Source organism: Rhinolophus sinicus, linkage group LG06, assembly GCF_036562045.2.
Source record: "Rhinolophus sinicus isolate RSC01 linkage group LG06, ASM3656204v1, whole genome shotgun sequence".
Taxonomy (NCBI): Eukaryota; Metazoa; Chordata; class Mammalia; order Chiroptera; family Rhinolophidae; genus Rhinolophus; species Rhinolophus sinicus.
In genome coordinates this window covers 118,000,758-118,015,624 of record NC_133756.1, presented here as the reverse complement: position 1 = coordinate 118,015,624, position 14,867 = coordinate 118,000,758, and the positions used below count along the sequence as shown (strand labels likewise).

Below are 14,867 nucleotides of genomic sequence, written 5' to 3'. Positions count from 1 at the left end.
GCACACTCCCTAGCTAATCAGGCCCCGCCCCTCTTCCTTTACTGACAACTGACAGCGACCTAGAGCAATGGCCCTTGCAGCTCTACCAGGAGACCCCGCCCAGTGGTAGTGAAAGAACCAATTAGACTTGGAAAAAAAGAAGCAACGCCTCAGGTTTCACCCCGGTTTGACAGACGCAATTTAGGCCATCCTCCGGTCCCTCCGCCCCCTGCCCATTCCGGCCGGCGATGGACAGACCTTCTACCCAATAGCTCTTCTCCTGTCTGTGGTTGGGTTCCGCCCCTACAGGAGGTGAGCCAATGAGCAAGCTAGGTCTCTGCGGGGTGGCGGGGGTTGCACTGCGGTAATATGGCTCTTCCTTAGCCAGCGGCGGCGGCGGCGCGGCGGGCGGTGGGGTAGACCTGTCCTGCCCCTCGGCTGGCGGGTGTTTGGGTTGCAGGAGCTCGGTGGATCGTGGCTGAGCATTGGTGGCGGATGCCGGAGGAGCGCTGGCCCCGCCGCTTGGCGGCCCCCGGGTCAAGATGAGCTCCTTAGCGTCGATCGGGGGCCCGGTCCTCCCGCCGCCCCCGGGCCCGGCCGCCGCGCTGCCTCCCGGTTCTGCCGCTCGGGCCCTGCATGTGGAGCTGCCGTCTCAGCAGGTAACCCGCGGGTTCGCGGCGCTCGGGAGGGGCCGGGAAGAGTCCGGTGAAGGGACCCCGTGGGCGGCGGGCTGACTCCGTGCCAGCCGGGAGACCCGGAGAAGTGGCCGGAAAAACTCGGAGGACTGACGAGGGCGGCCCGCAGGTCTTGTAAGGGGAGCGATCCAGTGATGGCCGAACCTCTGGTTGATCCCCGAGTCCCAGGAGAAATCCCGCTGCTGGAGATGAGTTGTAAAGAGACGGGAAGAGACCCAGTGAAGCTCCATGGGGGCCCGGCCTCAGTCCGCCTCTCCCCCTGTAGGAAGCTGGGGATTCCCTTGCGCAGACCCTCCCCCTTCGCCCTCCTGGGAAGGGACCCGGGGAAGCCCGGGTGTCCCACGAGAGACAGGGACAGCACTTTTCCTTTCTCAACTCGCGGAGAATCCAGTTGGTACTACTTCTTACGGGAGAAGCGATGAGTCTTCAGGGTTTCTAGCATTTACCTTTAATCCTAATTATGAACGACTCCCCTCAGTTTCTCAAGAGAAATACTTGGGACTTTGCGGTTTTCTTCCTAATCTCAGACTCCTGCATTTTAGCAATTTAGGGGGCTCTTTCCTACCTCATTCCCTCAAATGAGTATCTGTGGAAGAAGGATTTGATGTTTACGATATCCATGTCTTCCCGCATCCTTTCCCAAGGGCCTTGAGGGCCTCTTGGATCCACACTGTGGGGTGATAATAAAGAGAGAACACTGAGTTTGAGGATTTGACAAAATACTTTGTATCACCCACATATCTGTAGAGTGCTGCTTCCCTTCTATCCCTTGTCCTACTTCTGTCTCCCAAGAGGAGACTTTGCAGAAACATTAGCATTCAAGACACTTTAAGAAGGTACCTTTCATTCTCTCTATTCCTTGTTCCAAAAAGAGGACCTAAGAAAAACTGTCAGTTATTGGGAGTTCACCATGTTGGTGTTGTGTCAAGTGCTCAAGGGCTGATAGTTCATTTAATCCTCACAACCCTATGCAATAGCTATTTTTACTAGCCCCATTTTATAGTTCAGGGAACTGAGGCTTAAAGATGCAGAATCACCCGTCCAAAGCCTTGCAGTTAGTTACTGGTGGGGCTGGGTTTCAGAAGCCAGAGTCTGACTCTGTAGCCCATGCACGTGGTTGTGTGCTTGAGACTTGAGACTGGAGCCACTACCTTTGCACAGGACCGGGCAGTCTCCTTCATACCCTTCCTCATACCCTCCCTCTAACATTCCAGCCTTGCAGTAGTACTTAGGGAAGATTCCGAACAAGGAAAGCAGAGTTGGGGAAATGGGATGGATTTGAAATCAGAAATGTATTTGAGGGGTGCTAAAGGGAAGAGGGGAGTTGAGATTAATAGCTACAGGGGTGACCGTGGAGCTGAATTGTTCACAGAAGCAAGGGTGTGTGTGTGTGTGTGTGTGTGTGTGTGTGTGTGTGTGTGTGGCAAAAGGGGATTTAAAAGACTGGGTAGTGTGTGCCCTGGTTTTGTGGTGCTGCCGGAAGAGAGTGTGTGGAGAATATAGGAGTTTGAGGGGAGTACGGTTTGGATTATATTTATGAGGTGAATGGTGAGGGTGGGAAAGGCAGTGTTAGACACTGTCGGAAGCCACCTGGAGAAATCCTAAGGAGTCGAAGGCCTAGATTGGGTGAGATTTGGGAAAATATAGGATTAGGAAAGAGAAAGCATCATTTGTTTCACAGAGCCTGTTCTCTGATAACAGTTCACAATTTAACATGGGGGGAAATAATCCAAACAAACTGTCCATGGAATAAATTCAACTGCATTTGTACGCCTTTGTCAAATTTTTGAATCTGTGCCAAGGGATATATGGTGGTTTAAGAGTACAGTGAATGCTGTATGAGCGCTGAGTATTCACAGCTTTCTGGGGGTGTCATCCTTCTTGAATTCCTGGAAGGCAGCCTGTAGTATACCACTTTCACTTTTGCAGTTGACATTAATGTAGCTTTCTGGGTCACAATGCTCAGCTTTTTAAGGTATAAATATGTATTATAACATTTTTAAAAAAGAACACATTTTTGTTGAAATGTAATCTGTATATAGTAAAGTGCAATGATTGTTAGTACACAGATTGAAGAATTGTCACAAAGTGAACACAGTTATATAACTACTACCTGAATTAAGAAATACAAAATTGTTAGCATCCCAGAAGTCCCCCTTATGTTAAAAGATCAGTTTTTCCTATTCTTGAACTGTATATAAATGGAATCATGCAAAATATATGATTGTGCCTAGTTTTTTTCTTTGCTCAGTATTGTTTGTGAGAGTCATAGGGTGTGTGTGTATACAAATTCTGTTAGCATTAATTCACTGTCTGTTTTTTGGAGTATGGCTTTTGAAAAATTTCAAAGGTTTAGATAAATTGGAAATCCAATTAATTAACTTCCTTTTAAATAACATTATTTGAAAAATCATGTCATTTTAATAGATCCCATGCTGTTTGATAATGTGTCAATACTTCTAAACAAACAGACCCTGTTTATTTAGGATTCCTATGATAAAGTTGATTTTTCTCAAAGCATAGATTTCAGTGGTTCCCTAGTCTACTTCTGGGGCAGGGTTTCTCAGCTTTGGCACTGTTGACGTTTGGGTTGGTAAAGAGGACTATAAGATTTCTTAGCTGTGTCCCTCGCCTCTGCCCACAATATGCCAGCAGCACTTGCCCAGTCTGAACAATCAAAAATGTATTCAGATGTTACCAAATGTCCCTTAAGGAGAAAAATGACTCCTGGCTGAGAACCACTGTTCTAAAGTATAGTTTCATTTTAAGATAGAAAGTATGCCTGCTGTTATCTACTCATTTATTCCAGCCTTCATTAAATCCCACTGATTCTAATGACTGCAATGTTTAAAATATTAATTCACAATAGGTCAGTTCCAGAAGTATTGGAGCCCCCTCATCTGCGTCCAGAAAGACTTACTTTGTTTTTGCTCAAAGAAAGCCCACAAAACTATGTGTAAGACCTAATTTAGTTTTGTCTTATTTTTAATCTGCTTATCTTAAAACACACACACACACACACACACACACACACACACACACACACACACACAACTTTAGTTAAGACTGCATAACTCCTGAACCTTTACATGTATGAGTACTAACTAGTCCACGATAACTACTTGACTGTGTCAAATGGGACTACTACTTAGTCTTTGCCTCCTTTTGCTTCAGTGTGATCTTCCTTTAACTGTAAATTTCAGCATGAACTAGTCACACATTTTGAAGACTGTTTTTGGTCTCTAATTTTTGGTTGAGGTTTGTAATTACCTAGTGAATATAGGCTCATCTGAAGAATAACTTCCTTCACACCCTTAGATTTAGGAGTCTTGAAATAAAGAATGTTTTTCGTGATAGGGACATTTAATATTTCCTTGAAAGTTTAATTGAGAGCATTTCTTTTCTCCCCAAAGGCTTCCTTACTTGAGTGTAACCTAACTATGTTTCTCAGCTACTCAGAGCTGGGGAGGCTTTTTAGTGATTGTTTAGTGACCCTTTGGAGGACCTGGGGGTCACATATTTCTTTAAGTTTTGGTAAAAGCTATAGACTATCACCTTAGAAAATGCACTTACATACATACATAAACACAATTTTGCATGCAGGTTTGGCTCCCTTGAAGTATAAATAGAAGAGCTCAGATTAAATAATGCTAACCCAGTTTAACCCCCTTTTTTAAAAAAAAAAGAAATATTTTTCCAATTTAATATTATTTTCTTAGTTATTCATGTCAGTATATACAGAGGGTACCAAAATAATATATACACATTTTAAGAAAGGAAAAACCTTAATTGTAATAATATATACTGATAACAAAAGGTGAATGCAAGTCACGTTTGACTTCTGCAATTACAAGAGTTGCTCAAAGTGGTTGCCATCAGCATCCAGACACTTGCGATTACCATGAACTACTGTTTGAGCATAGATAACACCTCTTAAAATGTGTACGTACTTTTTTTGGGCAACCTTGGTATACATCTGCCATATTTTGCGTAATGTTTAATAATGTTTATCTAAATCCCCATTGGCAGACTTTTGGACTCTTTCCAGTTTTTTTCTATTAATTTGTTGCAATAACTATCCATATACAATTTCTGTGGGATAAATTTTGAGTAGTGAAATAGCTCAGTCAAAGGAGTTAGTTATATGTGTGTGTATATATATATGTATATATATATATACACACATATGTATTTAATAAATATTTTATATATACATATTTTTTAACTTTAGAAGGTATTAGCAAGGTGTTTCCCAAAAAAGTCACGCCTATTACACTCCTACCAAATTATGACAGGAACTGTATCTCCACTTTCGTCATCTTTGCACATCATAAGTTTTCTGTTTTCCAGTCTGATTTTATGTATACAGATTATATATGTACCTAACATATACACGTATGTATTTTTTGTTATTTAAACAAGCACTTCTTTAATTATTAGTTAGATTTTAATAGCTTTATTTTTCTACACCAAACGCTATGCTAGGTATGTGGTCTCATTTATCCTTACAACCCTATGAGTTTAGTATCATTTTATGTAGCATTTTAATTTGTTTTGTGAATTGCTTGTTCATATCCTTGGCATTAATTTTTCTGATTGCTTACTTATGTTTCGCATTGATTGAAAAGCATTTTTTCTTGTCCTTTATTCGGAAGGTGGTATGGTATATTAGTGCTATGAGCCTTTATCTTTCTTGAATTTTTTTGTTTTTGGAAGTGAATTGCTTCTTTGTTGTTGTTGTTATTATTATTATTATTTTGTTTGTCCATCATCCCTCCTGCACTTGCTCTGATAACTAACTTACTATCCCACCCTTCCACCCTTTCTTTGGGAAATTGCTTCTCAATTCTTTTTAATTGAGATATAATTGATATATTATTTTCAGGAATACAGCATGATTTGATATTTGTATATATTGTGGAATTTTGTAATAGACTTTATTTTTTAGAACAATTTTAGATTTATAGAAAAATTGTACAGAAAGTTTGCATATACCCTACATCCAGTTTACTCGATTTTTAACATCTTCCATTAGTATGATACAGTTTTTATGACTAATGGACCAATGTTGATACGTTATTATTAAAGTTTATTCCGATTTCTTTAGTTTAAAAAAATTGTGACAAAATATATGTAACATAAAACATGCCATTTTAATAATTTTTAAGTGTACAAATGTACATATTTTCCCCTTACATACTTAAGTTTATTAAATATCTTACTTTTGTCAAATTCAATTGCATTAAATACATTCTCAATGTTGAGCAACCATCACTACTATCTATTTCAATAATTTTTCATCATCCCAAACAGAATCTACCCATTAAACAACAACTCTCCATTCTCCTCTCTCCCTTCAGCCCCTGGTAAATTTTGTTCTGTTTTCTGTCTCTGAATTTGCTTATTCTAGGTACTTTATGTAAGCGGAATCATAATATTTGTCCTTTTGTGTCTGGCGTATTTCATTCAGCATAAAATTTTCAATGTTCGTCTATGTTGTAGCATGTATCAGAATTTCATTCCTTTTATAGTAATACTTCATATACCACACTTTGTTTATCAAGTTATTTGCTGTTGGATCCTTAGTTTTTACCTGCCTAATGACCTTTATCTGTGCTAGGATCCCATCCTGAAGATCCCGTTATATTTAGTTATTGTATCTCCTTAGCCTCCTCTTGGCTGTTACAGTTCCTCACACTTTCTTTGTTTTGGATGACCTTGACAGTTTTGAGTACTGGTCAGGTATTTTGTATTGGATACCCCTGTACTGGAATTAGTCTGTATTTTTTTTTTTTTTTTTTCCTCTCTCGTGATTAGACTGGGGTTATCGGTTTTCGGGAGGAAGACCAGAGAGGTAAAGTGCAATTTTTATCACTATTAAGTATATACATTAACATGACTTACCACTGATGGTAACTTGCATCATTCCTGGCTGAGGTAGTGTTTGTCAGGTTTCTCTGGTGTAAGGTTATTCTCTCCCGATCACCCCTCCATACTGTCCTCTTTGGAAGGAAGTCACTGTGCAGTGGGGAGTTATGCTCCCCTCCTTGAGGGCAGAGTATCTGCATAAATTATTTGGAATTCTTCTGCATGGGAGATTTACATCAGTAACCATTTCCTTTGACAGATGGGGGATCCAAGTTCTAGGTAACTTTCTCAGAGTCCTGCAGTGCCAACACAGGGATACAGTATGTCTAGATTAGATCTTTGATTCCCAGTTGCCATAGGTATCCACTCTTTGCAGGGGTCTGATGAAAAACCAGTTTTAAGTTAAGTCAAGGTGTGGGACCATTACAGGATTATATTTTATTTCTTACAGCACTGTGCTGATTACATAGTAGCAATTCAGTATGTTTTTATTTTTTGATTTTTCTTGTATATGGGTCTTTCCTTTGAAGAACTTGACAGCCTAAAGAAAGGAAGGAAATGGAATTGAAACATACAAGAAAAAAATGATAGAAGCACAAAAGCTTTATAAAGCTTAATTTAGCTGTACATGATATGTATTTTCTCCTTATATATTTATGTTTATCAAATATCTTACTTTTGTCAATCTAATTTAATCATCTTTTTTATGTTTTCAAAGGTCTGTTTTGTGGGTAACGCCACTGAAGGTAGAGAGAGGAAACTGTGTCTTATTGGGAACATATACCCCATGTAGCACAGTATCATGCTATGTACATTTAGTTCTTCCACAAATATTTATTGAGTCCCCCTTCCTTGTGACTCAAATAAAAAAAAATATAGTTGTATATCTATAAAATAAAATGATGGCAATTTTTGAGCTGCTTTGGATCTTGTAAACAAAATTATATGAAGAAGCTTCAGAAACTCAAAACATCAGCATCCTAAAATCATTACTTTTATGTGACAAAAGCCATTGGGAATTTAAGAATTTTTTTGTATCTATTGTGAAAATGTTTAATTTTCTTTTGAAAGGAAAAGTTATGTTCTTATTTAGTGTTTACTTTAAAATTTCTCCACAGGGTCAGTTTTTTTTTTGTGGCAGAAAACTCAGAAGTGAAACTGCCTGGAAATAGAGCAAGAGTAGAACTGAAACAAATAAGTTGGGCCTGAAGCGTATGGTAAAATGAAAAAAATTAGGTCTTCATAGTTTCCAAATGTGTACTTTGAGAATCTGTGTGTTTTTTACCTGTCAGACATATTACTAACTGGGGGAAAAAGAAATATTTATCATTTTTAATGTACTCAGATGTGTACAGCTAAGAACTATGTGCTGGTTTAGAAAAATTAAAGACAGATTTATGTTAAGAGCGGAGTTGAAACCTTTTCGCTTTTATACTTTGTTTTGGGTTTAATGACACCAGCCATGTCTCAGGCAGAGTTAAATTTTTTTAATGCCTTGTATTTTAGCAGTTGCATGTTTAGATTATCTAGGTAGAGGAGCACACGGAGAGTGGGAAACTTGACATTGGAATTTTTAAAAAACAATTCATAGCATACCTTCTTAGTTTATTATTACATAATCTTGTTTTCCGTTTAATTTGTGGATGGAAACATGAATTTTGAATAATAGAATGTTATAGATACAAAATCTGAAGCCCTCAGGTGAAACTATTCCCCTGGCCATAGCCTTGGTTGATCTGTTTATTCGGCCCTCAGGAGTTAATAAAGAGGGTGAGTTTAACAAATCTGAATTGAGTGTCCTGCTGTTCCTGCTAGAGGCAGAGACGGGACCAGAGCCTGCGTCTCTCATGAGCAGTTCCACTGTGCTTGGCTGGGTATTTTGAGAACTTGTTTCTTAAACTTATCTCTGTGCTTTGACACGTTATGCCCACAGCATTGGGGATTTTAGGCTAAAGTTAAAATGGGAGGAAGGCTGTATTTTAAACTCTTTACAGGCAGAAAACTCAGACTCCACCCCCATTCCCCTTTTATGGTGTTCATTAGAGCGAAACTTTGGAATGTCCCTCTGTAGTTTAGTGATCAGTCTTCCTGTTTTGTCCTTGGGTGCTTACCATTCCTGTCCTTTTTTGAATATTTCCCTCAAGAAGAAGTGATCCTTTACCTCTTTAAATTTCTGTGACAGCAATCACGTAGCGATGGTGGGGTTTCTGATGTCAGGGATTAAATTCTGCGTACTACTTGACGCTGATTGCCATAGACCTCATTTACTACTAATGTTATTAGTTACTGAAAGCTTTAGTGAAGTGCATTTATTGGTTAAGAGGCTGAGACAGATAATACTAAAGCTAAGCATTAGAACCCAAAACTTAGAGTCCTGGTTTGTTGGTTGGACCATTTAAATACCTGGCACTTTTTCCTACCATGGTTTTTACAATGTCCTAAAAGACGCAGTCAGACAATTTTTGAAGATAATTAGGAAAACCAGGAAGCTGACCTGGTTGGGGTGGGGGGGATGGGAATGGGGGGAGGGAAGAGAAGATACAAATAAGTAAAAGTGGAAATCAGAAATCAGACTTTTATGATCTATTTTGCTTTCCCGGGGAAAACTTGGTGTTCTTTAACATGACTTTATTTTTTTTGACTGAGGTTTAACTCTGACCTGTAAGTAATTCATGCATTCATGTTAGCCCATGTTAAAACTAATGCTAAATCCAGAAGTGGAAGAAACTGATGGAGTCAGCCATTTATTCAACAGATATTTATAAAGTACCTTCTCTGAATTATATTAGGCATAGGATTAGAAATTGTATGCCTTGCTCCTCCAATTGACTTACATCTTTCAGAGGATATGAATTATTTCCTTTAACAATTCCAGTCTTTTTTTTTATATATATAATACCAGAAAACTAACCTTTTTAAAATGCAAAATGAAAATAATGTTATTTAGGATTATGAAAAAGCTGTTTTTAACTTTGTCTACCTGAATGAATACAATAATGTCATTGAAAAAATTGGGACTGCTTTCATCCACTAAAATGTTAATATCTGGGTGTATATGAGAAGCAGCAATGTGAAGAAGACGTTCTAATTTTTCTTTCTGAAAATAGAATGAAGCAGGTAGAAAGGTAGGCTGTGGGGTGCTCATTACAGTTTCTAGGCTGTTTTATAGGACTGTACTCATTACAAGATATAGTCCCATTGTAGAATTGTGTATATAGTAGGTCTTTCAGGCTTATTTTCATTATTTAGCTTAATGGAGTTTATTTTGCATGGAAGGTATTTAAAATAAATGTAAAAATAAAGAACAGTTGTCCAGGTGCTCTGGAATGACTGTTTTACTTTTGATATTCATATACTTCTATCAAAAGACATCAGTCTTATTATTACATGGGGACACTAGAATTGCAGAATTTCTTAATTGCATATTGGCCTCATTTTTGATATAATACAAACTCGGCTGTTTTAAAACTACCTTGTTTAGGGGTAGTGGATGGGGCAGGGAGGTCAGAAAGGATGTCTCCAAGTGGAGCTTCTGAAACTGAGTCATGCAGAAGTATTTAGTAGGTGTTTGTCTACTTAATTGCAAATATTCGTTTTACTCCAACTTTGGGATTACCATTTGCTGCCAGATTTTCCTTCAGACAAGATTCATGACTCATGGTCACACACCATTACAGAAATATCTTTTAAAAATGATACATGAACGAATTTCCGACTCCTATCTTTTTATCTTTTGCCATGCTGCCTTGTGTTTTTAGCAGCTTCTCCCAGATGAACTGGCAGAGCTGGGACTCTGTGTTGGGATAATTGGAATACATATCAGATTTTGAACTGAAGCACCCCTTGTTTTTTCAGGTTGATTTCATTGAACTCAATTTGTACAAAGGAGTCTCTAGAACTGCTTACCTGAGTGTTGTATACAGTGTTCTTGCTGTGGGTGGCTTATTCTGTCTGTCCATCTGTTCCTCTTGTGGCTGAGCATCTATAAAAATCTTCCCATATTACTTGTTCTCAACAAGGCGAAACTTCTTGGTGCAGAAGTGGAAATGGGGCGGACACCAGGGCTTTTAATTTTTTTGAATTTATGTGGGAAAGATACCCAGACGTATTTAGACTTCTGTCTTATTGTGTAATTTCTGGCACACCACGGGTACTCAAGAAACATTGAAATACTTTGGTTTGTAAGGATACAGTGCAGAGGAGGGAATTATGAAGATATGAGAATGTTTGTGGATGGTGAGAGCCTATCAGGACAGATTGGGATAGAAGATAGTACTGGAAAGTAGTTTAGGGCTTTTGGATGTATTTCCTAAAGCTTGATTATAGAGGGAGGACCTTCTTAGATAAAGGCAACGTGGGTTAGTCCTGGGGCAAAGAGAAGGAGGTAGTGGGGAAGAAGTAATGGAAGTGAAGACATAAAATTTCTGGGTTAGATTTACCAAGTTATAGTTTGCTAGTCTTGGTCGGTTTCAAACATAGATTCTGCCTGAAATCAGTATGTTAACATTTACTGCCTTGAGCTCTTGTTTGCAGAAGAGGAAGTTTATACATCCATAAGAGAAGGAAGTTGGTTTTTCGTAGTATAAAGAGCGGTGGCTTTAGGGCAATGAATGAAAGATGTGGCAAAGAAGAAACATGCCAGAGATATTGTGAAGAATAGAATTGATGGGCTGGATGGCTGATTAGAAATGGAGGTGGGGGGCTGGCCCCGTGGCTCAGGTGGTTGGAGCACTCTGAGGTCGCTGGTTTGATTCCCCATAGGCCAGTGAGCTGCGCCCTCTACAGCTAAGATTGTGAACAGCGGCTCTGCCTGGAGCTGGGCTGCTATGAACAGCCAGAGGTCAACGCCTCAACGGGAGAGCGGGGGTGGGCCAAGGCTCATAATACCAGCATGGGCCAGGGAGTTGTGTCCTACACAACTAGACTGAGAAACAACGGCTTGAACCGCAGTGTGTGTGTGTGGGGGGGGCGGCGGGGAGAGGAGGAAGAAGGGGAAAAAAATAAAAGAAATGGGGACGGGGGTATGGGACATCCGCCAGGCAAAGACGTCTCAAAGGTTTTGAAACGGTACCTGGGAAACAAGTACATGGTATACATGTTTGCATATACACATCCCAGGAGATCAAGCCTGGGTCCAAATCTTGACTGCTACATATTAACAGTGTGAACGTGGATAAGTCCCTTTACTTAGGACCTCAGTATTAGTATATGCAAAATGAGTAAAATGGCTCAGATTAGTGCTTATTAAACTTAAAATGTACATACAAATTTCCTAGGGATCTTGTTAAGATATAGATTCTGATTGAGTAGGTCTGTGCTGGGCCCTGAGATTCTGCATTTCCAACAAGCTCCTAGGTGATACTGAGTAGCAAAGGCTTAGATGACCTTCAGGATCTTTTCCAATTCTGCAGTTCTGTAATTCTATTTATTGAATGTTTGTCCTTCGGGGATCTGTTATACTCTTGTGATTCTGTCACCTCTATTTAGATAAATGAATTCTAAATGTGTCTCTTCACTTCAAATTAGAAATGCCTAAGCCAATTCATCATCTTACCCTGATAACCACATCCCTTTCTTGACATCTCTATTTCTGTTAATACTTTATAAAGTCCTTTGTAATTTTTCAGAGAGCTTTTATATCCATTATTTCATTTGATCCGTAAAGTAACCTACAGAGGTAGACATGCAGGAAATACCTCCATTTTCTGGAATGGGGAACAGGCTCGGAGAGAGTTAAGTGATTTGCCCGGCAGTGAGTGATAGAACCACCCTAGAATTCAGAATTATTGACTCTAGTTACCGCTATGTCACACTGATTCGGGTGAGGCCTATCTCAGATACCTGTGCTGAAAGGCTGGTTGCCATCTGTTTTTTGAAAATGTAAATTTAGTTTTATTTTTAAAAATAGACAATGTATTCATGTGGAACATTTTCAAAATGTATGTAAGGGAATACAGTGTAGATATAACTCCATACCACTCTATGCCCCAAATACCCATTTTCCCTTCCCTGCGGCAACCAGTATTGTCAATTATAGTTTATGCATCTCTAATAATTACATTTTATTCTTTTTCTCCCTATGAAACACAAATGATGTTAAACATACTGACTTTATAAACTGTTTTGTACTTTTAAAAAAACTAATAGTATATCTTATAGATTGTACCACATCAGTCTCAAAGAGATACCACATAATTTATTCTTTATGGCCGCATAGCGTTCCACTGTAGAAAGTACCATAATTTAGCTGGTTCCCTGTTAATGGGCATTTAACTTATTTTCAACTTTTTGCTAATACAAACACAAGTATATTACATATATTATGTTGCATGTCTGCAAGTGTATTTTTAACACAAAGGCAGAAGTGGAATTGTTGATCAAAGAATATGTGCATTTATAATTTTGGTAGATATTGCCAGAGTGCTATCTGTGGAAGTTTTTACCAATTATACTCTTTTCATGTAAGTGCCTGTTTTGCCACAGCCTTGTCTCCGATTATGTTATTAGATTTTTCGGTTTGTGCCAACTTTAGTGTAGTTTTAATCTGCATTTCGCTTATGGGTGAGGTTGAGAATTGTTTTGTGCTTAAGTGCTATTTGTAGTTCCTTTTTTGTGAATTACCTGTTAATATTCTTTGCCATTTTTTTCTGTGGATTGTTGGACTTTTTCTTATTGATTTCTAGGAACTCTTTATGTTTTAGTGAAATTGTCTTTGCTATGTGAATTAAACTTTTTTGTTAGGTGGTTTTTTCCTTTGACATTGCATAGGATAGTTTTTGCCATGCATGATTTAAAAACATTTATTTATAAAATTAAATTTATTGGGGTGACATTGGTTAATAAAGTTATATAGGTTTCAAGTATATAATTCTATAGTACATCATCTATATGTTGCATATAAGAGGTATCCTCTTCTACCTTCCCCCTCCCCCTGTACCCTCTAGTAACCACTAAACTGTTGTCTGTGTCTGAATTTTTGTTTGTTTGTCTTGCTTGTTTGTTGCTTTCAGTTTTATATTCACATGAGTGAAATCATATGGTTCTCGACATTTTCTGTCTGACTTATTTTGCTTAGTGTGATAATCTCAAGATCCATCCATGTTGTCGCAAATGGCAGTATTTCATCTTTTCTTATGGCTGAATAATATTCCATTGTATATACTTGTAAGCACCACATCTTCTTTATCCAATCATCTATCAAAGGACACTTGGGTTGTTCCCATGTCTTGGCCACCATTAATAATGCTGCAATGAACATAGGGGTACATAGGTATATCTTTATGGGGAAATAAAAACATTTTGTGTAGTAAAATTTATTAACTTTTTTCTTTTTATAGCTTCTGAGTTTTATGTCATTCTTAGAGCTTTGAGGTAATAAAATGATTCTTCATGGTGTCTTTCGGTACATTTATGCTTTAATTACTTACTTTTAAATATCTTTAAACCATCTGGAATTTGATATAAGGTATAGGGTGTGTTTCCTACATATGTATGTTTCATTTCTTCTCTTTTCTGATGGCTATTCTATAACCCTAACATCTTTATTGATTAGTCCTTATTTTCCTAGGGTTCCTTTGACTCCCTTATCCCTTTTATCAATCTTTTCATCCTCAACCATATCCGTTATCTAATTAGCCCCAGTTAAGTATACTTTTTCTCTTAGCTCCTATATGCTCTTATCCTTTCTTTCTGTTCCTATTGCTATTACTTTAAAACTTTTTTTTATTATGGAAATTTCAATGAATAATGAAATATGTATATTGAAATGTACACGGTTGTGGGGGATTGGGTCTCGGACCTCCTCTCTTCCAACACCAAAATTCTCAGATGCTCAAGTTTCTTACATAAAATGGTATAGTATTTGCATGTAACCGTATTTGCACATAGGCTACTGCAGGGTGTGCCTATACATTCCTGCATTTGTGTGGATTCAGTTTAGCTCATTGGCACATGGCAAACTCGAGTTTTACTTGCTGGGATTTTGGTTTTTTTTTTAGATTTTTTTAAAAAATCCGCAGTTGTTTGAATTCATGGATGCAGAGGGCTAACTGTTGAATATATCAATGTATATTGAAATGCATATATATAGAGGGGGGATGTAATGAGCTCCCAGGTACCTATTACCCAGCTTCAATAACTCACCTCATGACAGTTCTTGTTTTATCTATACGCCTACCTAGTTGTCCTCCCTGTGTCACCCCAGTTATTCTGAAGCTAATTACAGGATGATATTACTCTTAACAATTGGCCCACTGACAACTGTCTTCTGTCTTCCCTTGTTTGTCCTCCTGGTCATCCTATGTAATTCTGTGTCTTTGTTCTTTG

General features: G+C 38.5%; 1 protein-coding gene across 1 annotated transcript in view; it reads left to right on the top strand.

Moving 5' to 3' along the window:
* Positions 1-318: 318 nt before the first annotated feature.
* UVRAG (UV radiation resistance associated) overlaps positions 319-14,867 on the top strand; it is a 275,347-nt gene continuing 260,798 nt past the window's right edge. Inside the window, exon 1 of the mRNA XM_019726447.2 lies at positions 319-638. Coding sequence (XP_019582006.2) covers positions 522-638 — 117 coding nt within the window. The 5' untranslated portion in view covers positions 319-521. The remainder of the gene's footprint in view (positions 639-14,867) is intronic.